Genomic DNA, 27,224 nt, shown 5'->3' with positions numbered 1-27,224 from the left:
GCCCTTTCACATTAAAAGTGAGGCAAATGATCACCGTTAGTACATTCACGCCTTTACAATAGGTGGTGCTAATCGACACAATTTTACCCCAGCACCGTGTAAAACAATTGTTTCGATTCAAAATGTTAAATCACGAAACGAAAATTCTCGTTTGGTGTGCAAAGGGCTTTACTGTGTTATGAGTACATAAAGCTTGTGAGACTTACACTACCATTCAACTGAATTAGAAGGTTATCATTCCTAATACCAAGCCATAATCATGAGATATTCAATCATGCCTCCCCAAGTCAAACTTTCTAATTATAAAAAGATACTCATTTTGCTCATGTTCTTAAGCAGAAGCAGAGACAGAACAAAATACAGGATGACTGTTTCAGTATGATAGGGGATGTTTGCCTCCAAGGAGCTCAGATCATGTAATGCTTCTCTTAATAATCTCACACAGGCGAAACGTGAAATGTGTCAAGATGGATAAAACATTAGTGCAGAGGTGAACCAACTGAGATGTGTTTTGACTACAGTGACTAGTCTAAAATGAGGACGAAAGAGCTCATAAAACAGACTGAATTGATAATGAATCTCAAGCTAGTAAGAAAATGGCACCCCAAACTAAACCACAGCTAAATAAACCTTAAAAGAAACTCTGGCTTACATCAGCACTGAGAGGAGTAGGGTTTTGAGAGGGTATGAGGACAACCACCAAAACAAGACAAACCCCAGCCAGACTTTTGGCTTTGTTCAGGAAAGTACAAAGAAACCAAGCAAAAGCACTGTTTGCAAGGGGCTACAATAGATTATAAACTAGAAAAATAAATCTCTACAAACAGCAGAGACCACCTGCTGCCTAACAAGCAGTTACCATGCCAGAACTACAGCTTCTGCTCAAACCTTTTTATTGCCAGGTTGGTGCTGGCTGTGACACTCATGATTATTAATTAGGTTATTAACAGATATTTTCAAATAATCTTTTACTGTTTTGGTAAATAGTCGTTCTTGATTACCAAATTCAAGCGCTCTCACATAATTGATTTGATAACTTTATCACTATATCTGCAACTGTTGGTCCTGGGATTTTGTTAGTCAATAGTTAAATACTCATTGTAAAGTTTTCACCTCTAGTACAAAGATTTTCTTTTCCAAATCCTAGTATAACTTTTTATTTTAATAAACCAAGATTTCATGTGTATCATTAATCGGGACATGTCTGTTTGCATTTTGCTTTGCGATTTAACTAGACAAGAGAAACAGAGGAGCGAGTAGAGTACGCATCGTTGTGCACGAGAGAACAGATTAGTCATTCAACGTCACTAATAACAGCCACAACGAGCACTCATCAGAACACTCAAAACAACACATTCCAGCGCCGGATCGCCACTTATAACACACAAAAATTAAATGGAAACTCCTGCTTAAGAACTGGCAATATTTCTTCTGGATTAGACACTTACCTGATGAAAGCTATTTAAAAAAGTTGCAGGGACAAAAATTAGCCAAAGCAAAAAGTTGTAGTGACATGTTCCACCCACCTGTCCCACACATAAATGACACCTAAGGGGGCGTTCAAACAAAACTCGAAACAACGTCATAAAATATGAGGTATATGCGTAAATGAGTTGTGATTGGTAGTAGGACGTCATTCGCGTCTGAGCCTTTCTACACATTATTCATGAGAAGGAACGCTTCCATCCAAATCATGGCCCTGCCTCATGCATGAGCTCACATTTCAGCAGAGAATTCAAAATTACATGCGAGTAACAGCACTTGCGGAAAAGACATGAGGGGATCCATGGTGAGATCGCATTACAGCAGATAATTAAAAAAAAAAAAAAAAACAGCAACAACAACAACCACCACCACACACACACACACACACACACACACACACACACACACACACACACACACACACACACACACAGAGATGTGACAGCGGTTTCTAGCCCAGACATGAGCAAACTTTTACACAAAACACTGTGAGGAGATCGGAATCACTCGTAAGAATGGACCGCAGGGAACATGTTTGTTAGCTGTTTGTATCGTGTCTTCCCATTTGTCTGATCATGGTAAAGGATAACACAGTGTTGAAACAGTGTGTAGTTAAATGTTGTGTCTTCAACACGTTAACTATAATTATATGCTTTACTGAACAGTTTTTTTTTCTTTAGAAAAAGAGGGATGAGAAAGTGTTTTCTGTGGTAATCAACATTATGCCCACAAACACCATCAACAGAGTTTAACTTGCATTAACAGCCAAAAATTACTTTTAAGACTAAATATTGCTGGTTACGCATGTAACTGTGGTTCTGTGACTGAGTGGAAGACCTCTACACTCTACTTGTACTGAAAGCACTAGTGGAAAACTCTTGCGCTTGCGGTTTGACTGAGAATAGAATTAGAAAGTTGTCACCCATGACACATGATGTGTCTTTATCTATAAAAACCCCTGAACAAGTCGGCTCGATCTCTAGATCATTCTCACGAATTCCGAGTGACCAGAGACTTTGGCGGTCTTCCACTCAGTCACAGAACCACAGTTACATATGTAACCTGCGTTCTATTTCCTTTCATTTCAGACAGCCAGAGGCAGTACTGAAAGCACTAGTGGAAGTCGAATACCTTCGCAGTCACGAGGAATCCCCTTGCGATGCATCGGTGCAGGTAGAGAGCACCACAGCACACACTGCTGGCAGGGAATTCAGTCTGTAGAAACTAGAACAAGAGCAAGCTGAAGCCCATGTTGCTGCTGCACAAATTTCAGAGAGTGATACCCCTCTGAGCACTGCCCAAGATGTTGCGAGAGCACGTGTAAAGTAAAGTGAATAGATGAGGGGACAGGATGCCCTGAAGACTCGTATACATGAGAAATTACCTGTGTCATTCAGTGCACTATTCTCTGCTTTGGAGAGTGCAATCCCTTTGCGTGCATCACTAAAGCAAACAAACAATTGGTCAGTCTTGTGCCAGGCTGCTGTCCTGTCAATGTAAACCTTCAAAGACCAAACTGGACTTAGCTCAACCCGCCTGTCAGCCTGAGAGCAGGCAGAGCAGCCAACACAATGGGCTGATTCATAAATTGTGGAGACAATGTCTTGGGTAAAAATACTGGATTGGGCCACAGTGAAAATGTATTCAAATCAGGCCCCCAGCACAAACAGGGAGCACTCAAATGATAATGCGTGGTGCTCACTCACACACTTCGCTGTTGTAATGGCCAAGAGGAATGCAGTCTTAAAAGACAGCCATTTAACATCAGAGTCCATTATAGGCTCAAATGGTGCCTGACACAAGGAATTGATCACCAGAGTTGGGCTTTGCACACCACGTGGATGGCACAGACGATTAGCCCCTCTTAAAAAGGCCACAACTAACCGGTCAGACCTAAGTGAGACACCACTCACCTCAGAACAGTTGGCTGCCAAAGCTGCTACCTACACCTTGAGTGTAGACGCAGTACGCCCAAGCTCCAAAAGATCTTGCAAAATATCTAAAATTCGTCCTACAGAACAGTGTAGTGGATCAGCGGCATAGTCGGTGCACAAGTAATAGAACACCTTCCACTTACTAGCATACAGTTTTCATGTAGATGCTGCACGAGCATTCAAAAGTGTCCCAGGTCCCCTGTGAACACTCCAAGAGAGGTCCGGAGGCCAGGAGGGTATGAAACAATGGCCTTGCAAGCCATTGAGGAGCAACTAACAGCAGACGGTGGCCGCAGTTTGCACACGGCACAGGGTTCTCCAAATCAGTGGTAATGGGTGGTAGCATACAATGTTACGTCCGACCAATCGTGAGCCAGTGCATCCAGACCCAGTGATCCTGGCTCATCCATCAGAGAGAACCAACGAGGGCAGTGAGTTGTCTGACTGTCTGTGAAAACATCGACTACTGTGGTCCCATAAATCCATCATATCATCTGCACCATCTCCGGGTGTAGTGTGAGAGTGCGTCCGTGGCAAGGTTGAGTCGACTGGGCAGGTAAACCACTCGAATGGAAAGAAGGTTTGCTTGAGCCCATATCAGCAGATTGTTGAACTAGCTACTTGAAGTGCGCTACATGACCTTGTGTCCCCCTGATGATTGATGTAAAAAACCCGTTGCCATGTTGTCCGTGTGCACCAAGACATGTTTGTCCCTGAGCACCATCTGAAAACGGAGTGAGAAACACTGCAGTCAATTCCAGAACTGCTTCCGTGACCATGGAGCCAAGGCCTGAATGCAACACTGTGTGATTTTGACCCTTGCGTATTTGTCCCGCATTAGACACAGCTGCTTCTGAATGAGCCAGCACTGGAATGGTATCAGCCATATCAATCTCAGTGGCACCACTGCTGTTGCCGCTGTGAGCTTCCCTAAGAGCCTCTTCAATACTCCCCTAAAAGCAATCCAATGAGTTTAAATCCAGCGCTCGCTAACGACACTCACGTAAGTTTCACGTCCAGCGAGAAACAAACGATGATCCTGCATTAAACCTAGGCAACCAGGGCTTAAGAGTGTATGCATTTACAAAAGGTATACAAACTTACAGGCAACCATAAGTTTAAAACCTTACAGAAGTGTGAGACTGTCTCGCGGGTGCTTCCCAGAGAAAATGCTCGTAAACAGCGCTTCCGGATTGCAAGCAGCGAATCCCGGAGAAAACCGCTCATAAATCGCTCTTCACAGTTGCTAGCTGCGCTTCAGAGAAAACCGCTCATAATCCAATAAGTAATCACATTGACGAAACACACAGACATCAGATGAAGCACTCTTCAAAAACGAACTGCACAAAATATCGTCACGATCGATTCCGTCAAGCGAGAATGAAGAAAAGATTGAGCTGACATGTTCAGGAGTTTTTATAGCTAAAGACACGTTATGTGTCACGGGGTGACAACTTTCTAATTCGATTATCGGTCAAAGTGCAAGCACAAGAGTTTTCCACCGCTTTCAGGACTGCCTCTGGTGGTCTGGAATGAAAGGAAATAGAAGTGTGAATTTATATTTGGTCTTTAAGCAGTCCTGGTTTTGGTGGAAATGATTGCTTTCACCTTATTCTCAAAAGTTTGAATAAAACACCAGAATCTTTGATTTGAAAATGGTTTCATCATGTTTACATGTTCATACTTTTGTCCCATGATTGATATTCAGCAAAGTGGACCAAACCTCTTTTGCTTTTGTTTCCTCAAACATTTTGATGTTCAGCCATCTTATCGTAAGTTAATTGTTATGCTTAACGCCCTCCCGTCCAATACCTTTGGAAACTCAAAGCATGTTTTCATAACACAGCGAACTCTTATCTCAAAGGATCAAAGAAAATGTGATTCCTGATGATATGACCCTTTCAAAAACACACACACACAAAAAAAAAAAATCTACATCTATTAAAAAATTGGGACCTAAGACAGCAAGACATGTATTTGAGTGGTTCTAAGAGTAAAAGAGACACACGCACACACACACAAAGCATCAGATCACCTCAATATAGCGCACACATATACAAAGAATATCGACAGCCTTTCCCACTACAGCTAATTCAAAAGCCACTCTCTATCAGTTTAATTCATGGGCTCATCGATAAAATGTGTGTGTGTGTATGTGCGTCACAAAAAGGGACGAAGTTGACTGAAGAGGAGCTTACGGTCATTGCAAATCTTAATCTTATTAATCTTTGTGTGCATTTGTAAGAAAAACAGTGTGTGTGTGAATAATGAATAATGTTAATTTCACAGGGCCATAAATGAACATTAAATAAAATGTTGAGAAAAGTTGACAAAAGTTTTTTTTTTTTTTTACAAAAAAAGTGTAATGCTGCAAATACCAACTACTCTAATATTTATTTTTTACCTTTTCATGTTTCTGACATTTTCTGTTATTGTTCCTGCACCTACAAGAAATATTTTGACCCACAATGACTCAAAATCAGTACCATCATCCAAAGATAAAAAATGTGATTGTCTCACCAAAAATCCAGTCTTAACCAGCAGCATAGCCACAAGGATAAAGACTGCCGTCAAGACATCTCTTCAAATCTCTTCAAAAGAATACTGATCAAAATTAATTCTCATCAATAAAGAGTAACATTAATTTCATAGGGCCATAAATGAACAATAAAAAATAAAGATGTCAGATTTTCAATATCTTCACACACTATCACCATATGCACAGACAAAAATCAAACATTTTCTTAAATTCAACAGTAAAGTCTTGCATATCCCAGATTCACCACGCACATCACTAAATGCACAGGTATGGTCTTCTTCTAAATACTAACCAAGTTCGACTAAAAAGACATTTCAAAGGGATGCATTTCGAATTACGTACACTGGCATGATTAAAGAAAATAATCAGCAGTCACATCAGCTCATCTCTGCTGAGAGGCCCTCATTTGCATATCTAACAATTACAGAGGATAGTCCCTGAAAAACTGATAACCTGCATCTCTGATTTTTAGGTCACAATATGCTCTCTCCCCACGAGGCTTGTGATATTTATCAGAGAAAGATTTACCTGGAAACTCTTGCAGAGCACCTCCGGAGGAATTCTGAGTTATTACTTGTGTACACACACACACACAAACGTCACAGAGAGCGCTTTGAGAAAAGGTCATTTCTGATTTGCAATTATAGTTCCGACATCAGAGCGACCCTGAGATGTTTTTTTTTTTCCTTCAAATATTCAAACAGGATGCTGGTCTTCAAACACAGGATGTTTTATATTATATAAAAGGATATATAAAATATGAAAAATAAAATGTATACAAAAAATATTCAAGTTGAGTACAAAAACTATTACAAAGTACACAATGGAAAAAGGAAACAGACATGACAATGCGCAACTGACAATTGATATACTGCAGATTTCGATTTCTGCCTCTGCATTGTGTTTTCACGTTTGCTCTGTCGACATAATTCCTACTAAAGCAGAATTTGGGCGGGACGTATCAAAGGACCGGCCCCTATTCATAAAATAGCCAATTCCTACTAACTGTTTTAGAAATGATTTGTTTCATAAAAAATAAATGTATAAAAGTGTTAATTTTTGCCTCGACATACAGTATGCCACTGTTTTCATTTATGTAACTCTTAATCAGTAATCTCAAATAGATTTAGTCATGTAAGAAAAAATAAATCTCTCTTAATTTTTGTTTGTTCAAATTCTTGGGTTACTCAACTATTCCCATGCTGAACAGTTTTTAACATATTACTAACAGGTAATGTGGTGTAAGGGTTAGGGTCCCCTCAAGAGCTCTGACTCTATTTACACACTGCTTCAGTGTCAGTCCCATATGAAAAAAAGTTAAACAAGAATCTTATAAGATGAAAATGATCACTGCCAACAATAGACATGTCTATGTACTGCCATATATCTAAAAAAAAAAATAAAAAATACTCTAGGTTACATATTTAAGTTACACAGAGTAAGTATCATATGTACTATAGGTTACATACAGTATGAGTGCCCCATTTCATAACATGAATCTTGTTAAACATAAATATGGGCACATTGCAGGTACAAGATATCTCATTCAATTTTAACTTGTCAATATGGTCAAAGATATTTGTGAACTCTGTATCCCTTCAATGCTTCAAGGAAACCACAAAAGTTGAGTGTAAGGCATTTGGGATTTTATGAACTTGAAATTAAACTTTAGTTTAGAAGCTCAGACCCTTAACCATTAAGGCACCACCAGGCCTTAGAAACTTGTTCAGAGTATCACTGAAAGAACTCCGTATAATAATTGAGACTCATTATTCGCATCATTAAGTTACTTCATGCGTATGTGGAGTGAAATGGAAGACCACTTCAGTCTGTTTGCTGGGTTATGTTAGCCTTAAATTATCCCTCTATATTTGGTTGCAAAGGAGATGATCATTAGTACAGGTCATGACTGAAGCTAAAGGGTCAGAAGTGAGATAGAAGCTGATGTGTATGTATGCATATGAATGTGTTTGATTGTTGTGTGACAGAGAGGAAGGAAAGTGTCCCTACTTTTTTTTGGGGGGGGGGGGGGGGGTGGCGATGAAAGCACTTCAGTAGGCCAGATGGTAGAGGGTCTTTTAAAGGACACTCAGATTAGCCCTTATAAAACACCCCTCTGTGGCTTAAATTGGTCTCTTGAAACCTTTCAAAATCAAACCTCTTCAAGTCTCTGTAGAGGCCATAAAATCAGGGGCCATACAGCTTAATTACATCACTTAAAAAAATGTAAAAAATAAAACTGACCAGCATGCGACGTAAACCACCAACTGATTGTTGACAATCAACAAATTGTTGAAAGAACATTTATGGTATATTTAGTTATTAACTGACACAAAGCTTATCTGGAACTACAATTAAACAGAAAAAAATGACATTCATTTATGACTATTATGATTCGACTATTCCTGAACCTCTGGTGTAACATGAATTTCCATAAACAAAGAGTGGAAAACCTTTGCATATATTCAATGATCTTTCTGACTGTGGAAATGAGTGATAGACTGATATAGCGGCAAGACCAATTAATAGGCAGATAGCTGTCCATTTTGAGATTGTCAGCCAATAATTATGCCTGTGTGGCTAATTAACAGGGGTGCCAGCCCTTGTGTCTGCTCCAGAATCAACTGAAAACCTTTTAACACTCCAAGTTTTGTTTACAAATGTTTTCCAAATGCAATTTCAATCACTTGACAGTGTCAACAAGGAGTAATAAATTGAGTAAATATTGAGTCACTTAAGTATTCATTTGATTTCAGCAATTTTGTGTTCAACTCATTTGTCATCATTAAATTGCATTAAGTATATTTCGGCATAGTATTGGCCAATCAATCAGCCTGCTCTCTAGATATCTGCATTGGACATTAAAAAACACTTCAGTCGACCACTAACAAGTGATTGCCAACTTTCTGAGATACTAGTGTGACATTAAAAGGATTGGTTCAAAGTGGAGCAGACCATCATGTGGCTTGGGAAGTCATTAAAACTCGTCATGACAATGACTGTGACTTGCTAACAAGGAGGGAGATGCTGCAGTGCTAACCTCTCTTCGCCGTGACGCCCAGCAGCTCTGTTTGATCTTCCATACAACTGCTGCCACCAGAAGCAAGGACAGGAAACAACTGCGCACAGATAGAACAAGAAATGGAAAGGAAGAAAACAATATTTGAGTTTTTTGGAACATCCCCTTAAACAATCATGTTCCAATAAACCATTCCAAGTCATATCTTAAGCACACACACACAGGGCTGCTCATATTTAATGGATTACAGGTAGCTCCACATCTTCAGGTGTGCTAAAGATCAGGAGTGTCTGTATCCTCATAACAGGGCCAATGCTCATGAATGCAGCTCTCAGGTATAGGAGAACTCTGCTGTGTGAATGCGAGAACATCAGAAATGTGAAGGTGCATGTTTATACTTAATAACGGCAGGTGTGCAGAGCTGAAAAACATTCACTATGAGTCTTGGGAATACTTCACCCACACATATACATCAAGGCTTTAAAGAGTGCAATTCATCATGGCTGTGCTGACATAACTAATGATTAGGAACCCTGGCCAACCACAGCCATGGGTGGGTGTATCTATCTTATGTGTGTGTGTGCTCCCAAGTATATGTATCACATGTGTGTCTTAAGCATACAGCATGACCCGATCTCAGTGCTTGTCCTATTTTATCATCCTCATGCTATGTGAATCAATAAGAGCTATAACAAGCCACACAGTGTAATTTTGACTGTGGGTGTGTGGGAATGTGTCTGACAAAGTGAAAAATAATGGGTGAGAAAGAAAAATTGGGTGTGTCTGTTCTCTATATATGGTCTACGCCATCTGCTTCCTGAATCAATAACATATTACAGCAGGTCATCAAGAGGTGAATTAGCGTTTAATGCCATATCACACCTCAAAACCACACACACACCCACACACACACACTCACTAACTCCAAAAATTTACACCATTTAGATTCTATTGATTACTTTATACATCTTTGACTTCAAAACTTGTTTATCAGAGCCTTAAAGACCCCATAAAATGGTTTGAGGAAAGCAGTTTTCTTTCCTGTGTTGACATAATTCCCACTGAAGCAGAGTTTGGGCAGGATGTATCAAAGGGCTGGTCCCTTTTTATAAAGTAGCCAGTTCGGTTGCAGGTGGTTTAAAGGGGAGGAACTTTCTCATTCTAGAAAGCATCTGATTGTACAAAAATCAGTGTAGTGCAGTATGAGTCATTAATATTTTTAGTCTGTTTTCCCAGAAGAGAAAGTCTGTAAACTTTGAGTGCGTATATCAGCTAAAAGTTAATTTTGCCAACTTTTAGAACACTAGCATATAGATGGCTGCAGAGCTAATAGACAGACCAAAAGCCATAAATGTTTTAGTTTTCATGGGGTCTTTAATGATTAGTTCATATGCTTGTAAAACAAACTGTGTTATTACTTGTTTACTGCAGGTTATTACACAAGCAAAGTGTCTTACCTGAAGAATGTGACAAAGAACTGAACCAGATCCATGAAGTTACTGTGTTGAGAGAAAGCAATCTGAAAGAAAGAGAAACCGGTGTTTTAACTGGTGAGAATAACATAAACATGCTTGTGTGTGTGTTTTGGTCTAAATAGGACATGGAAACAAATGTTTCGTTTCTAACTGTAACAATACTGCCCCCTGCTGATACACTGCTCTCTCTCTCTCTCTCTCTCTACACAAGTTCAATAGAAACAACCAATTCTACAATTTGAGACTCTCCATCCCAAAGCAAATCTAATCATCACAAGTTATCACATTATTATTGGCACACCTATGCTATTATACTGTAAAGGGGTGAGGAAGAGAGATAGGGCTGTCTGTTTGAGGGGAAAAAAAGGCTTTTTTTAAACCTCAAGTTAAGGCCATATTTAACTTTGCGTTTAGCAACATTTTACACTTGTAATTTTTAAGAGTTTTCACCATTTTGAACCTTCAGTTATAAAGCCATGCTTCAAATCAAATTTAACACAGCTTTCGCAGTGCTAAACTCCAATTGCGGCACCAAAAGTATACAGTGTGAAACAATGATGTGCTAGAATGTAATGGTGAGTTGTTCAGCAACAGACAATCAATAACAAACTGCCTCAGTGCTTACTCATTAAATAATTAAACGCACTTTGTGCAGCGCTTGTGCAGAGCATACATTTTCAAGAGTTGCATTTAGTTTCAACGTCTGAGGGAAACGGTTAAAATTTCGAACTGTGTTACTGTGGGTTTTTTTAATGTCTTTATCGTTTTTGCAGTATGTTCCAGAAAACTTAAAACAAAAGTAGATTTATGTAGCGGCATTTTCATAGATGTGTGCTTGTCGTGTGCTGTAAATGTCTAATTAACCTGGTATATATGCAAATAAGCACATTGACCTGAGGTTTACAATTGTGTGTAATCTCAAATTCGAACAGTGTTTGAAAGCACGAACAATGTGAAACATGGTTATAATGTCCCTGGGTAAACAATTTCAAGAGTGAAAAGCACAAAAATTGGATAAATTCTTGATATCTCAGTTTTTATGCAGCAGCGACTGCAGTCAACGGCTTCAAACAGTTGCATCATTACCCGTCCTTCCTTTTTAAGGATGCACAGCCCTAAAACTAGAGGCCAGAGGACACATTTCCACAATCCTGTCATTGTTTCTCCATCTTTCACCTGCTTTCAAAGAAGCTCAGTCTTCACTCTCTTTTCCTCCAGGCATTTCCAAAATAAGCACTGGATCTTCACGGAGGGAGGGAGAGAAAGAGAGAGAGATTGAGTGTGTGTGTGTGTGTGTGTGTGTGTGTGTGTGTGTGTGTGTGTGTGTGTGTGTGTGTGCCAGACGTCCACAGCACGGAGGGTGAATTCACACAGAGCTCTCATTGAGCAGATGCTCTGTGTTGATACGGCCTCTCTCACACAGCAAAACCCCCACATGTTCACACACAGCCTCAAAGACAAACCGGGCCTGAATCACAGCTTCAGCACACATATACCAACCAACACACACATTTGAATGCATTATTTGGATTCACAATTAAAATCACATAATTATAACATGACCCAAATATATTAAAGAATTATTATACAGGGGGCCTGGGTAGTTCAGCGAGTAAAGACGCTGGCTACCACCCCTGGAGTTGCGAGTTCGAATCCAGGGTGTGCTGATTGACTCCAGCCAGGTCTCCTAAGCAACCAAATTGGCCCGGTTGCTAGGGAGGGTAGAGTCACATGGGGTAACCTCCTCATGGTCTCTATAATGTGGTTCTCGCTCTCGGTGGGGCATGTGGCGAGTTGTGCGTGGATGCCGCGGAGAATAGCGTGAAGCCTCCACACGTGCTATATCTCCACGCTCAAGCCACATGATAAGATGCACGGATTGACGGTCTCAGACACGGAGGCAACTGAGATTCGTCCTCCACCACCCGGATTGAGGCGAGTCACTACGCCACCATGAAGACTTAGAGCGCATTGGGAATTGGGCATTCCAAACTGGGGAGAAAAAATAAAATAATAATAAAGAGAGACATTATACAGCAAGAGAATTAACCCTTTTTGTTCACAATTTCTCGAATAAAATGACAATTCACAACAGAGGAACTATGGATAAAGGTAACAACGTCTCCTCCAAATTGCAAGACTGCCCATAATAGCTGACAGAAAGTAGTACTTTACGAGTTGTTTAGCCCTTCTCTTTCCAAGACCAGCAATCTGCAGACCCCGTAGATATAACTTGTGGACATGTCCAAGATTACCAAAAATTAGGGCAACAATTGTACATTTATAGCCACATGCATTTAGTGCCTCTGCTAAAGGTTGATATTTCAGTGCACACACGGCACGCTACATGAAACAATAACAATAATCAGACTCATCACTGTAATTCACACCTGACAACCTGAGTCTCACATGTGCATTCATGCTGCGGCTGTGACGGAAAAGACTATATATAGCTGATGTTCGTCACATTTTAGGAGATGTGACATGAAAAACATAACCTAATGCGGAACAGTCTAATACAGTGGTTCTCAACTGGTGGGTCACGACCCAAAAATCTAATGTCTGTTCTGTTTAGGTCATGAACAGCACGGAAAAAAAATTATGATTAATGCAAATAATAAAGTAGATCTAAACATATAATCATGAATAGTTAGTGGATAGCAAAATAGTAAGGCTTATCAAGTTTTAAAAGGAAGGAGAAAACAATTTCTTTTGCTGGTAATGTTAATTAGCACCCGACCGATATATTGGTCAGCCGATATTATTATTATTATATATTTTTTTCAGAACATATAATGCAGAAAACAATGCTTTAGAATTGATGTCATTACGTACTTTGTCCAGCAGAGTGTTCGCCGACTCCACTGTTTACAGAGCTGAGCTGATGTGGCTCAGCAGACAGGGCGGAGTTAAGCGGTGCGGTGTTAAGCGGTGTCTTCACGGTAAGCTGCTAACTAGTTTGTGAAATACATATTGGAAATGTAATAAAAAAAATGACCCCATCATTTTCCCTTTTCAAAATAACTAATATAACATTAACCCTGTCCCTGACAACCATGTCACTCATGTCTGTTTGCTGTTAGCCATCTATATTTTGTCAGTGCAGTAAGTAATATAGCAGATTGAAATGTAAGCATCAGAGCATCTTTTTGCAGCACAGTAGACAATGGTGCGGTGGTGGATTGTGTCTGTTGAGTGTTGATTTCACGCTACGCTGTTACCTAGTTAGTGAGATGCAATGCTGGTCCATCTTTTACTCTCCGTGACAACGAGCTTATAGCTAACTAGCTAACCATGTAGCTTCTTTCATTGCTTGTCAGCGAGGTGGAAGCTAATGTGTAAACATGTATTAACCAAACCGTTTTGTTCAGGATTCACAGTTTGGTACCCCCTTCAACCGAACAATTCCAGTCGTTGCATTTACAAAATATAATATTTAAAAGTCTGGTTTACCACCGTTGAAAGTTTCCCCAGAATACAGTGTAACACCACTGCCGCTGTTTTTCTCTTGTCTCGGCAGGTGTAAATGCTTCTTGTTTTACAACCTGCCAATAATTGACTGGTAGTATTAATATAGTCAGCATTTGACTGATACTAAACAGTACTACTGATGTTTATTTAGCTATTCATTTTATTTTTATTTATTCTTTATTTTAATGGTCAGCATTTGACTGATACTAAACATACAGTACTGATGTTTTTTAAGCTATTTATTTTATTTGAATTTATTCTTTATTTTCTCAGCGTTCATTTCTAGAATTTGTTGACAATGTATTATAATAATAATAATGTCAAATATTCTTTGATAAAAATATTTAAGAAAGCAGCCTTCCGAGTACCTTTGCATAGTCATATACCGATATTGGTGAAAAATCCACATAGAAAAGGTCCGTTATCATTCCAGCTCAAATTAACTATATCGGCCACCATATTGGTAATCGGTGAATTTCCCCCCTCTAAAATCAGTATCGGTCTCAAAATTCCCATATCACAACTCTACGTTACTGTGGTGCAAATTCAATTTTCAAATTGTCAATTTCCCAATTCAACCAACATCATGTTTATTTTGTGGGGCTGATTGTTTGTCAGCGGGACATCTGATGGAACAAATGAAAACAGTAATTACTTTATAAAAGGTCCTAGTTTTAATTTTTTCCAACTTCTGACTCCATTTCTAGCAAAAAATAAGCTAAATACATTGGCAAGTATGTGAACCCTTTGGAATTACCTGCATTTTTGTCTTAATCTGGTTTGCTCTTCATCTAACTCACAACTAATAACACAACTTATTGTATTTTTCAACATTGAGTTTGCTATTCACAGGAAGCATCTGCTGACGTTGACCATACCTAGCAAAAAAGAGATCTCAGAAGACCTACGATCAAGAATTGTTGTTTTGCGTAAAGCTGGAAAGGGTTCATTTTTAAGATCTTAGATATTCATCTGTCCACAGTTAGACAAATAGTCTATAAATGGAGATGATTCAGTACTGTGGCTACTCTCCCTAGAAGTGGCCATCCAGCCAAGATGACAAAGAGCACACCACAGAATGCTCAATGAGCTAAAAAAGAACCCTAGAGTGACAGTTTAAGACTTGAAGGAATCATTGGAACTCGTTAACATCTCTGTTCATGAGTCTACTATACGGAAAACATTAAACAGGCATGGTGTCCATGGCAGGACACCACGTAGAAGTTAGTTATTTAGTGATTTTAAGCCATGCCAGCTTTCAAGGCTATTTTCATGGCAAAAAACAAGTTAAAATATATTAAAAGGTAGTGATCAAAACAAAACCTATATAAAGGTTTTTAAAAATTAATTTTTGATAAGAACTCTAAAACTGATTCAGGGTTGACTTTGTTAAAAATCTATTCAAAAGTGTTTGTTGAGTAAAATAATTTCCTAAAAGAAATAAATCCAGCACAATCCAATAAAATATGTTCTTAATATCAGACGAAGATCCTCCATTATGCACCGCATGCCAGACTCCACTATCCTTGAAACACGTGTGAATCTGGAATATCCTATTCGGTAACGGGTGTAATGGTTCTGCCCAGCGATTACTGAAATTAAAAATGCATCTTTTGCCCACTACAGGGTTGATTTCATGCAATTTGTTTGCAATGCACTGATCCCATTCAGTTTGCCATTTGTTGATGTAAGCGATTATGGCAGTTTTCAGATCTGAGGGTGGTATGGAGTATTTATTTTTTTTTGACACAACGAAGGAAGCCGCTGCTTTCCAACAGAAACATTGCTGCCGTTTGCCAAAGACCACCTTGAAACTCCACAATGTTACTGAGAAATGTTTTGTGGACTGATGAAACTAAGGTTGAAATGTTTGGGAAGAACACGCAGCACTAAGTATGGCGTAAAAAGGGCACCACATACCAACATGAAAACGTCATCCCAACGGTGAAGTACGATGGAGGGAGCATCATGATTTGGGGCTGCTTTACTGCCTCGGGGCCTGGACCGCTTGCCATCATCAAGGGAAAAATGAATTCCCAAGTTTATCAAGATATCCTACAAGATAATATCAGGGTGGCTGTGTGCCAGCTGAAGCTCAGTAGAAGTTGGGTGATGCAGCAGTACAATGACCCTAAACATCTAAGTAAATCCACTACAGAATAGCTTCAAATAAAGAAAATCCACCTTTTGAAGTGGCCCAGTCAGAGCCCAGACCTTAACCCAATAGAGATGCTGTGGAATGACATCAAGTGAGCAGTTCACAACAGACATCCTGAGATTATGGCTGAGCTGAAGCAGTTCTGTAAGGAAGAATGTTCCAAAATTCCATCAGAATGTTTTGCAGGTCTAACCCGCAGCTACCAGAAACACTTGGTTGAGGTAATTGTGGCCAAAGTAGGATCAACCAGTTATTTAATTCAAGGGATCACTTACTCACATTACTTGTGACTTTAATGCAAAAAACCAGCTAATTCCAACGGTTCACATACTTTTTCTTGCTAATTTTTTTTACTTTGGTATGTCTAAAGCTCACTTGATTTTGTTTTAGATCATTAGACAAGACCAGCGTCCTTAAGAGGGGCCTTTATATGCAAATCGCCTGTGAAGTCATTGACTTGCTGTGCTGTGAGGCATCAACGCAGCTGCCTCAGTTTCAGACAAGGTCATTGTTCCGACAAACAGGTAGCCATGCCCCAAACTAAAGCCACAGGTTGGACCATACGTTCACATATTAGACTGCCAAAACAAACGGAGCATGTTTTGAAAGCAGCAGAGTTTACACTCTTCAGAAACTCAACCTACGAAAAGCCTACTTACTGTATAGTTGTCTCCACACATTAAACTGTGATAGGAAGTATATTGTAAACTTCGAAAAATAATGACACATTTTACTGTTAAAATGAAAATTCAGTCTTGCACTCAGTGCAAGTTATGTTTAACTAACATTTATACACACAGAATCTGCTTTTTTGTAAGCAAAACTGAAAAGTTCCTGCTATATCCCCATTTACCACTCATGCACACACACGCTGTCATTCTAAAGTCCAAAAACTATACAAGCCGCACAGTCTCTCTGACCACAGGTAAAAAGAAAACAAGAGGCTGAAACAGAAGTCTGGGAGACAGAGAGTAAAACTTTCTGATCTGTCACGTTCCTTTCAAGCTCTTTCCTCCATCTCTATTTTAGTTTCTCTTTAAAAGAGCCATGTGTTTCAACTTAACATTCCTTCTGACACACTCAGATTCAGCCTGCCATGTTTACAGAGCAGGTTTTGAATGCTGCCTTTGTCTACAGACCAAATTCTCTCCTCGTTCTCTTCTAAACTCCTGACAACAGTTCCTCTGTCTTCCAGAATTGCCACAGAGTGACCCCTATCTCCCATACTCGTGCAAATCCAAACAAAGGTTCTGTTTGACAAAACGTGGCATCCAAAAGGTCAGGAACAGAAGGGGAAAGTGAACGAGAGAGAATAAACATTACCTGTCTGAAATTCACCCTTTCTCCATGAGAACGTGCTCTAGAATAATGGACGGACAATCAAACACACACTCTTGAGTTTCAGCGTCCTAGCACAGGGTTAGTTACATCACTCTTCAACAGCAAAGGAAGAGAGGAGGGGGAAAGAAGAGAGGAAGAGAGTAGAAGAGGAAGGGAAAAACTGCCAAATCATTTCCAGACCAGACAGCAAAGGCCAAAGATATGAGAAAAAGGACATGAACTCTCAGAGTTTACAGAGAGAAAGAGAGGGTAAGACAGCAAACCAAAACACAAAGACCATGTTTACTGAAGGTCCCCAATCTTTTCAAGACATTATTTATAGGCCATTTTATATAAAGAACAACAGTAACATTTACAAATTATACATGAGATGGAATGCTATATCATAGTTATTGGTTTCGCTGGCTGTCAGGCCACAGCTCAGCCATGCCAATAACCACATTATACGTTTTAGTAGTGTTTAATGTTGTGAATTTGCATTGCTTTCTAATGATCTAATTTTAGCAGTGACCCCACACCTCAGTGGTTATATCCTATTGCTATGATATCTTATGAGGGAAACAAGTCAAATATAGCCATGGTACAGTTAAAAGTTCTACAAAGTTGAGTGAAAGAGTGAAAATTGTGAATAAATGAACAAACATATTCATACTGTATTTCACAGGACGCAGCAGTCCACTAATAGCAAAGTCAATCAGATTTTCCTTTCTTGCCTAGCAAAAACTGGAAAAGTGAATGGTTGGAAATTTCCTGCCCCCAAGCTGACATAGAGGTTTTGATGGGTTCTGCCACCAAGTCAGACTTGCCTTGTCCTGTCTTGCCTACAGATCCAATCTCCATCCTTTTAGATTATCAATAATGTTACACTTAAAGCAGTGGCGTCTTGTGGACTTTTGAAATGAGAACACAGAAGTAGTTCAGTTTCTATTTTTTATTTTATTTCAATGTAAATGCATATTTTAGATCATGCTCATGCAGTTTATGCATTTTTAGCATTTTACACTGCTTCAAAAATAATAACTACAATAAAATCAACATGTCTCTTTCATCGGTTACTACTAACTGTTGTTCGGCAGTTATTTTTTAATAATCGGATCATTAGTCATCTGCATCAAACACTGCAGGTGTCCTGGTGGCCAGGAAGTTCACCTTTAAATTAACAGTAAAACTGGTGCACTCACAGACAAATTCATATTTCAAGCCATTTCAGCTTCATTTTTATTCAGATGTGACTGAAAGTTGGTGTTGTTAACGCTGTAATATTCTGTCCATTTCCACCTGTTTGCTTCTTGTATGATGATCTGTGAACATGAGGCAGGCGTTATCGCACTGATAGAATAACTAGCTTATTACCCTGTCACAGCAAAAGCGGAGAGATTAGTCACTTTCACACACTTTTTTTTTAATGAAACCTGGTAAATTGAAGAAAAGTTGTTGGATTACCTTTATTGGCAAATGTGCTATTCACACATGCACTGGCTTTCCGTTTTTTTCCTGTTTTGCTATCATTCACACATCAGCACCAAAATGCCATTAAACACTGAGATGCAATTAGTTATTTTAGCAGTCTACAAATTTCTTCATCTGCTCAGATGAAGAGAAGCACTTTTAGGCTGGAGTACACTACACCACTTCTAAAACATGAACAGAATACTATGCATCACAAACGTACCGACTATGTAAATGGCTACAGACAAAAACTGGGTGTCACACACTAAACCACTGAGGATCACTCTTGCTGTCATGTCGATCCGATGACAGATGTAAACAAACATGCATGTATGCAAGAAAAGAAAGAAACGAGCTGAGCGCATTCAGGTGCAATCTTGGGTGAAAGATGGAGACTGACGCGAGTTTGAGGTGAGTGGCATTAAATGTTTAGCTAAACTTTGAGCCATTGTTTGCGCTCCATTTCCATCTCCATTTCTTCATGGTCCAGTGTTGTGGCCGCACACAGTCAATTTCCACTGGCTGCTCACCATATGACTTCAGATTTGAGTTGTCAAAAATCATACACTACAAGATTTCCTCTATAGTCAGCCCTAAAATATCAAATATTTTTTATATCCTCCAATTTAATGGAATAATTTCACTATCTGTCCCGTTTGATGACATTTTTTGACTGCAGAATACCGGAATCATCTCCGTCTTATGTCAGTGCGTTCTGACCTCTGACCTCGTACATGCTCAAACCAATAATCTTAAGACTCTGTTCACACATAGCATCAAAACTGAACTTCTTATTCAGGAAAATATCCAGAACTGTCATCTGATTTTTTTGGAGTAGGCACTGCCTCCCTTGTTTTCCAGGACATGTAGTAAACCTATTACATGTTGCTCACCCACAATTGTGATGTTTGCACTTTGTGAAATGTGTTTGAGAATGTTCTAATGGCTCAAGATGGTTGACAAGTCATCCAACACCTTACTATTTGAGTAATGATATTAGTTTTTTCATACATATATTATTTTTTGTTTTGATATTTTTATTGGTGGTGCTGTAATTAGCGTCATACTATTTAGCTGTACAGTTAAAGTTATGACTTAAAAGTCCTCCCCTTTAAAGCACAGTCACTACAGCTACTGTATACACATTCAGATGATAGGGACTTCAACGTCACATGCTGTTTTTTGAGCACCCAGCTATATCAAATAGTCAAACTTTTAAAATTATCCTGAGAACATTTTTCTGTTCCATTTCATTGTGCTACTTTCTAGCAAATTTTGAGTGCAAGAATGCATCTTATGTACACGCTCTTTAAGAAACATCTCCAATCAGATGAACCTGATACCAGCCTAATTATACACGGCTTCCTTAAGACTTAAGAAATATGTTGTTATGCACACACAACCAACAACAGACCCAATAACATGCTGACCCCCTCTCACCTGAATTTTGACTGGCCAGGTGAAGTTGCTGACATAGACATAGAAGGTAATGTTGGGGTTTCCACGGAAATCAAACTTCTCATTGGAGAAACTATCCTTGAACTCCTTTATGTTGCTCCGGGAGACGATAGGGACTTCCTCTCCAGCAGTCCCAGCTGCTCAGAGACGAACAACAGCAGGGTGACAGGAAGGAAATACACATGCTGCTCATGAAGAATAATGCTACCAATATATGCTTAACTTAACATGTGTCAGGGATTCATACCTGCAAAGTTGGTTGCCCATGTGATGTTAAGATTAAAATTTTTAGAGGCATTGATGAACATGTCTAGGTCTCGATTTTGCTGCAAAGACAAATCCAGAAGACATTCAAGACAGCATTCAAAGAAAAATAGACATCCTACAAAATGTATTATACAGGTTAAAACATTTCCACAAGGTGAAATTATTTTATAAAAAAACATAATAATGCACAATATATCAGGGACAATAAAGGCAGGAGACTGAACTTTTACACAAAGAAATGTACATAGTTTGAAAGGCAGTCATTTGCTCAAGTGCATAGAAGTTAAAGACAACTAAAATAAAGTGTGTCCCAGTAATCTTTTTTTTTTTTTTTTTCAACTGTACATAATGTTTTGATGGCTGATTTCATTGTAAGCTTGTAAAATTTTATGAGTTTTATTCTGAACAACAATAAATAATTGTTTTAAAAACAGACAAAACAGTATAGATTTGTATAGATTTTGTATAACATGCAAATAATTATTGGCTATCAGAATCCAAAATTTTTGTTTCATAAAAACAAATCTTTATATAGCACTATCATGTCAATCAATTTAGTAAAAAGTGTTGTGACGAGGAGGAGGGCGTGGCCGGGCCATGACGATGCACGGCCGGCGCTGAATCAGCTGATCAGCGGGAGAGCAAGATAAGAGCCGGAGGCGCCAGTTCGAGAGAGAGGGGGGAGCCGAACTGGCACCTCCGGCTCCCCTTTATCTCGCTCTCCCGCTGATCAGCTGATTCAGTGCTGGCCGTGCATTGTTAAGGCCTGGCTACGTCCTCCTCCTCGTCACAAGTATCTTTGTTGAGGGTCAATTGACCGTCACTGTAAAACTCTGGGAAAAACATGTCTTGTCAGTGTGATGCACCTCATCAGGATTTGCCACAAAGTTGATGGCAGTGTAGTAGCGGTCATCCTCCTGAGACAAACTGAAGGTAAACTGGTAATCTATTAGCAGAGTGTCTGTAGGTAGAGACAGTCACGTATATGTGGAAAAAAGGAGAGAGAGAGAAAATATTGAGAAGCTTTATACACACACACACACACACACAGTCTGACTCAATCAGGTAAGGACTAAATGAGCAGTTCAGAAAATGACAATGACTCAAATGGCCATCAGCCGCTGCACAGACATACTCACAATAACATGTTCCCTTCAGAGGGTTGCCCTGGTAACGATTCTCTACCTCACACCTGAGAGAGAGAGAATGGTAAAAAAGACCAGAGAGTGAAAATGAGAATTACAAAGAAAAGAGTTTGAAATCAAGTTAAGCGCTGTACATTTGACAAATGACTTCAAATGACAGAGTGGAGAAAACTTCATATGGCCGACATTGAAAGAGAGACAAAATGAGTGTGATTGAGTGTGTGTGCACTCACTGATGGCAGCGGTCTCCCTTGATGCCCTTGGTGGTACAGAAGCACTTGCCGCTGTTCGAATTACACAAGCTGGCATGTCCATTGCACTTACAAGCTGTGAACGACCAACAAACACACACAATTAAACCATAAACGCATAACTCGGGTCTTCAGTGACCCAGGACCTCATTCCACCTCTTGTACCTCATCCATTTTTTTGGAGTTGTGCCCACAGCCCTTTAGTATTGCCCATCTTATAAATAGTAAAAAAAAAAAATATTAATGAGTACCAAAAGTGTTTCGGGTCATTAAAGACTACTGTCATTTGGGTGTACTACTGAAGTATTATGTAAGTTGTGCATCTATTTAGACTCAATGTGTAGCTTATGTGCATATTATGTGTAGCTCAATATGTTTTTGACAGCCAGTTGCGCTTCAATAGACAGTTCACATGGTGTTACACTTGCACTGATGCCACAGTATACTACTCCAGACTCAAGCTATAATAACAGCGAAATACCACATTGTTTTTTATTTAGTACAATTGTATGTAGAGTAGCAATATTCACAGATAGCAGGGGTATTCAGCTGAACTTGGTGGTGAAGCGGCTCAGACTATGAGCACAGGCCAGGGGCTGTTCAGACGGAACACAACAGAACGGAACCAAACGTGAGGATCTTGAGACACACATTTCCAAGTTGAACTCCTTTCCTGACAAAGCGTTTAAAAAACTCATTGCTTAATCTGTGAATTGCTAATAAGAGACCACGACACAAAGGCCAAAGACTGAACTGCTTTTCACACTGAACACTTCTGCAACCATCCATTTGTTTTTCTATGTAAATGCGCGCTTGATGATCGTCTTTGTTTTGCTTTGTTTTTGTTTATTCTTTTATAGCGCAAGAATGTGATCGATCTGAAGTCATCAGTGCTTGGCACACATAAAAATTTGAATGCACAGTTTTAGCATTCAAATGTGCATTTTTTTTCCCCCCCTTAAATTCGACAAATATTCGAATTTTAACTTGACAGCCCTACTATCTTGGCATTTTGTAGATCCATTTTTGATAGATATAAGTGCCAGGTCTCTAAAGACCCAAATATGTGTATAAGTGTCTGGTGAAACTCCCATGCATTTAAGGGTTAAAGGAATAGTTCAACCAAAATGAAAATTCTGCCATTCAGACACTCATATTATTTCAGACAAAAAGACAAAAGGAGCTGTTTAACAAAATGTTAAAGACTGACACTCTCAGTCACCATTCACTGCCACTGCATTTTTTCCCTTTATACAATGAAAGTGAAATTAAAGTCTCCATTTGTGTTTCATGAAAGAAAGTCATACAGGTCTTGAAAGACATGAGGGTGAATAAATGAAAGAATTTTACATTTTTGAGTGAACTAACCCTTTAAGACATTATACCAGAAGTGCCGATGGTAAACAAAAGAGTGAACTGTATTTGGGCATGAGGTTGTGTTTAGACTTACGTTGACAACTGCCCCCGTTTGTGGGATCGCCATAGTAACCAGAGATGCAGCTCTCGCACTGTTTGCTCGTGGTGAGGTCTTCACATCTCTCACACACGCTCTCATTGACGCATGCGCTGTGTCCATTACACTGGCACGCTAAACCAGAGCGAGGGGAAAAGAAATTCAAAGGGAACCAATGCAACATAGAACTATTCTATGACCATTATAAAACAATAAAAATACATGATTTTCTAAAAAGACAAATATCAATATATTCAGCTACAAAAAGGGCTGGGCAATTTAGCTTAAATTCCCTCTCTACATTTTACAGCCTTCTGGTAATATTTAATATATATACCTCGATATTTGTGCATTTACTTTGAAAATCTCTTATTTTATTTTAATCAGAGGAACTATCATTTCAATCAAGTAACCATTTTTTTTCAAGTAGATTTAAAATGTTTATTTTAAAAACTAAAACATTAAAAATCTAGTTAAAATAACCAAGGTGTGTTTTCCACACTCTTTTCACTAAATAAATAAATAATTTAAATATAACATAACATAATAATTTGAATTATTATAAATACCTCACAGAGAGACATTTTTATCAACATTTAAAATTTAATTCAATTTACCAAATTTGATTGATATTTTTTTTTCCATTCATTCCATAAACACACATAAAAAAATAAAAAAATAATAAAATAAATAAATTAAAAAAAAAAAAAAAAAAAAAAAACTCCCTTATTTAATGCTAATTATTATTACCAGGGCATTGGATGAAGGACCATTTGTAATTGCCCTCCAGTGGACACAAGCTCACATTCAGCATTGGCTGAGGGGCAGGAATGAGGGAGGGGCCTGATGAGGACGGGGCATGGAACAGTGTCTGGATAGGTCCCCGGTAAGAGCCCTCTATACACTGGCCCCGTCCTGTATTACTGGGATCAGTGCACCATCCACAGCCAGGCTGGTCCAAACACTGAGAGCATGTCTTATAGCCAGAACAATTCTCTGCTAAAATTCAAAAACACACACATATACTTGGTTATCTAAATGAGGACATCAACTTCTATTTTTTTTATATAAATTTAATAATAATTATAAAAGACTAACCCTACTCCTACCAATAGAAAACAAATGTATTTGCATTATTAATTCATACATTTTCCAATTGACATTGTTCACAATGTACACACACTTATCAGGAGGTTTGTACAGCTCAATATTATCTGAACTGAAAACTTGTCAGTTGTGTGGTGCTATTTAGTAAATTTTATTTGAATTGATATTTTGGCCTGTGGGGAACAGTGTGAAATGACAGGCGTTGCCCATTACAAAACAATAAAAAGAAGACATACTGATGTCCAGTGTTTGATTTATGAAGAGAAAACAAAAGCAGGGCCATAGCTGGTGGGGTGAAAGGTTGTGACTATTCTAGTGGCCCAAAGGTCCAGGGTTACCCCACAACAAATTCTAAACAGGTTTTTTTTTTTTTTTTTATAGAAAAGGGACCCACAGCAATATACATACAGGGGGCAGAGAGAGAGAGAGAGAGAGAGAGAGAGAGAGAGAGAGAGAGACACACACATACGTGGGCAGCTGTTCATGGTGTACCACTCCATACACTGGCCGTAAGGGAAGGATGCCACATAGGCATTCGAGTCCACACACTGCCTCATGTTACTGCACCACATGCACTCTGAACTCCCGCTGGTGCACTCACTACAAGTAGAGCGCAGAGCACAGGGTGTCCTACACTGCTTTACACTGTGGTTAGCTGCGGAGAGCGGGAATGAAAGAAAAGGAAGTGGGGTCATCAGAAAGATAAGAAAGGCAACAATTAAAAAAAATAGCAGTCAACTGATGGGTTTTAAATGGCCAATATCCATGTAAAGGTAAACAGTGTCTTAATTATGAACAGTTTTATCATTTTAAACCAAATTCACATTTTGTGAAATGTTTTGCTTGAAAAGTATGCTTGTGCTATATTTCTTGAAAATCTAATGACTAATGCAATGACAAAAAAACAAAAAAAACATTTAATGTGTGGATGAAGTGTCCAAATACTGTAATTTTGGGGGCCACTGTATAAAACATAATTTAATGACAGCAAATGCGAAGTACACACAAACTGTGAGAATAAAAATTATTTACTCAACATTTACAAAAATGGTTAAAAAAAAACAGAAAAATGTGTATTATTCACTCACAGAATTTCAAACTGACACAAACTTCTACCACTTCTGTAAATGTTGCCGATTAATCTGTTTGACTGATAGAGTGGTCAATCACTACATGAAAGACAATGAACAGGTTGCATTACACCTAGGGTTGTAATAAAATATCGATTATTGATCAGCACGTTAATCTATATATTTTTGAGGCATCGATATTTTAAAATTAGCCGACATTTAAATTAGAAGCCCAAGGGTCTCCCAAAATGCTTTTCCATGCTTTTTCTGGCATAATAGCATTGGGAGACCACAAGAGGGCAATATAACATGTATCACTCACACACACACACACACACACACACACACACACACACACACACACACACACACACACACACACACACACACACACACACACACACACACACACACACACACACACACACAGTCTGGCATAATAGCGTTGGGAGACCACAAGAGGGCGATATAACGTGTATCACACACACACACACACACACACACACACACACACACACACAAAACTGAAGCAGCACAGGACATGGCAGTCCAAGGTTACGAAGGCTTTTGTACTTCTTCAAGAATTAACAAAGTGACATTGATGAGTTTGCATGTTAGTGAAACTGGTGTAACTGCGCAAACTGAACAATTAGAAATGACAACTTTATTATGCACTTTCTCTGTGTTTTGAGTGTTGGCAGTTTGTGTGTAGCTTTGTAGAAAATAAATAATTGTTTGTAATTTTAGAACACGCCATGTTGTCCGCCAGATGTGTCCGGTGTGCAACCCCCTTTAATTTACCCTGTCGCTCACACTTTACCAAAGTTGTGTTGAGAAATATGTCTGAAGAGACAAAGACTACTGTGCAACGAGCAGCCCTATTTATATCTGAAAAAAAAAAAAAAAAATCAGATGTATACTGATAATCATCTGGAAAATCTTCAGATTATCGATGCGTGAAAACAGCAAGCCTAATTACACCTTATACATTGTGTGCATTTTTCTCACTTGGTCGTTCACATAAACTTCCATTGACAGAGTTGACGCAAGTCGCTGCCTTCAGGCCGTTGGAGGAGGGTTCAGCAAGGTACCCACAGAAGCCGGCGTCGCTGGGCTCACCCGGCAACCACTGTAGTGTGGAATTAGTAAAGGGAGACATGTCCTCCCAGCACCAGTACGAGACATTGATCTTCCTCAGACCCACCCATGGAGTCACCACTGCTTTCGACTGCAGCACACAGAAGTGGGCACACATACAACTCAATTTCAATACACTTTTATTTGTATAGAACTTTTCAGTATAAATACTTTTCCACAGCTGCTTTAAGAGGAATTATGTCTTTCAACCCCTATTAAGCAAGCCAAATGTGACTATGGCAGATAACCAAAAATGAAAATTCTGTCACCACTTGCCCTCATGTTGTTCCAAAACTGTCCTTGGTAAACTAAAGTAGATTTTAGGCAGAATGTTAGCCTCAGTCACCATTCACTTTCATTGCATCTTTTTTCCAGACAATGAAAGGGAATGGTGACTGAGGCTTACATTATGCCTAACATCTCATTTTGTCATTCCATGGCTTAAAGAAAGTCATACTGTTTTGG

The 27,224-nt window shown here is 39.1% G+C and overlaps 1 protein-coding gene across 2 annotated transcripts in view; it reads right to left on the bottom strand.

Annotated features, from left to right (window-relative positions):
- Positions 1-27,224, bottom strand: part of LOC127411853 (attractin-like) — an 86,387-nt gene that overhangs the window by 20,374 nt on the left and 38,789 nt on the right. Inside the window, exons 16-26 of one of the 2 annotated variants that reach the window (XM_051647685.1) lie at positions 26,631-26,850; positions 25,022-25,207; positions 24,196-24,444; positions 23,443-23,580; positions 21,975-22,068; positions 21,736-21,788; positions 21,463-21,557; positions 20,577-20,655; positions 20,312-20,466; positions 10,435-10,496; positions 8,999-9,077 (exon numbers count right to left, since the gene is read on the bottom strand). In XM_051647685.1, the coding sequence (XP_051503645.1) occupies positions 8,999-9,077; positions 10,435-10,496; positions 20,312-20,466; positions 20,577-20,655; positions 21,463-21,557; positions 21,736-21,788; positions 21,975-22,068; positions 23,443-23,580; positions 24,196-24,444; positions 25,022-25,207; positions 26,631-26,850 (1,410 nt within the window). Of the gene's footprint in view, positions 1-8,998; positions 9,078-10,434; positions 10,497-18,459; positions 18,724-20,311; positions 20,467-20,576; positions 20,656-21,462; positions 21,558-21,735; positions 21,789-21,974; positions 22,069-23,442; positions 23,581-24,195; positions 24,445-25,021; positions 25,208-26,630; positions 26,851-27,224 lie in introns of those variants that run through there. The other variant, XM_051647686.1, reaches the window with a different exon arrangement.

This window comes from Myxocyprinus asiaticus, chromosome 21, assembly GCF_019703515.2.
Source record: "Myxocyprinus asiaticus isolate MX2 ecotype Aquarium Trade chromosome 21, UBuf_Myxa_2, whole genome shotgun sequence".
Classification (NCBI taxonomy): domain Eukaryota; kingdom Metazoa; phylum Chordata; class Actinopteri; order Cypriniformes; family Catostomidae; genus Myxocyprinus; species Myxocyprinus asiaticus.
This window is presented reverse-complemented; position numbering and strand designations above follow the sequence as displayed.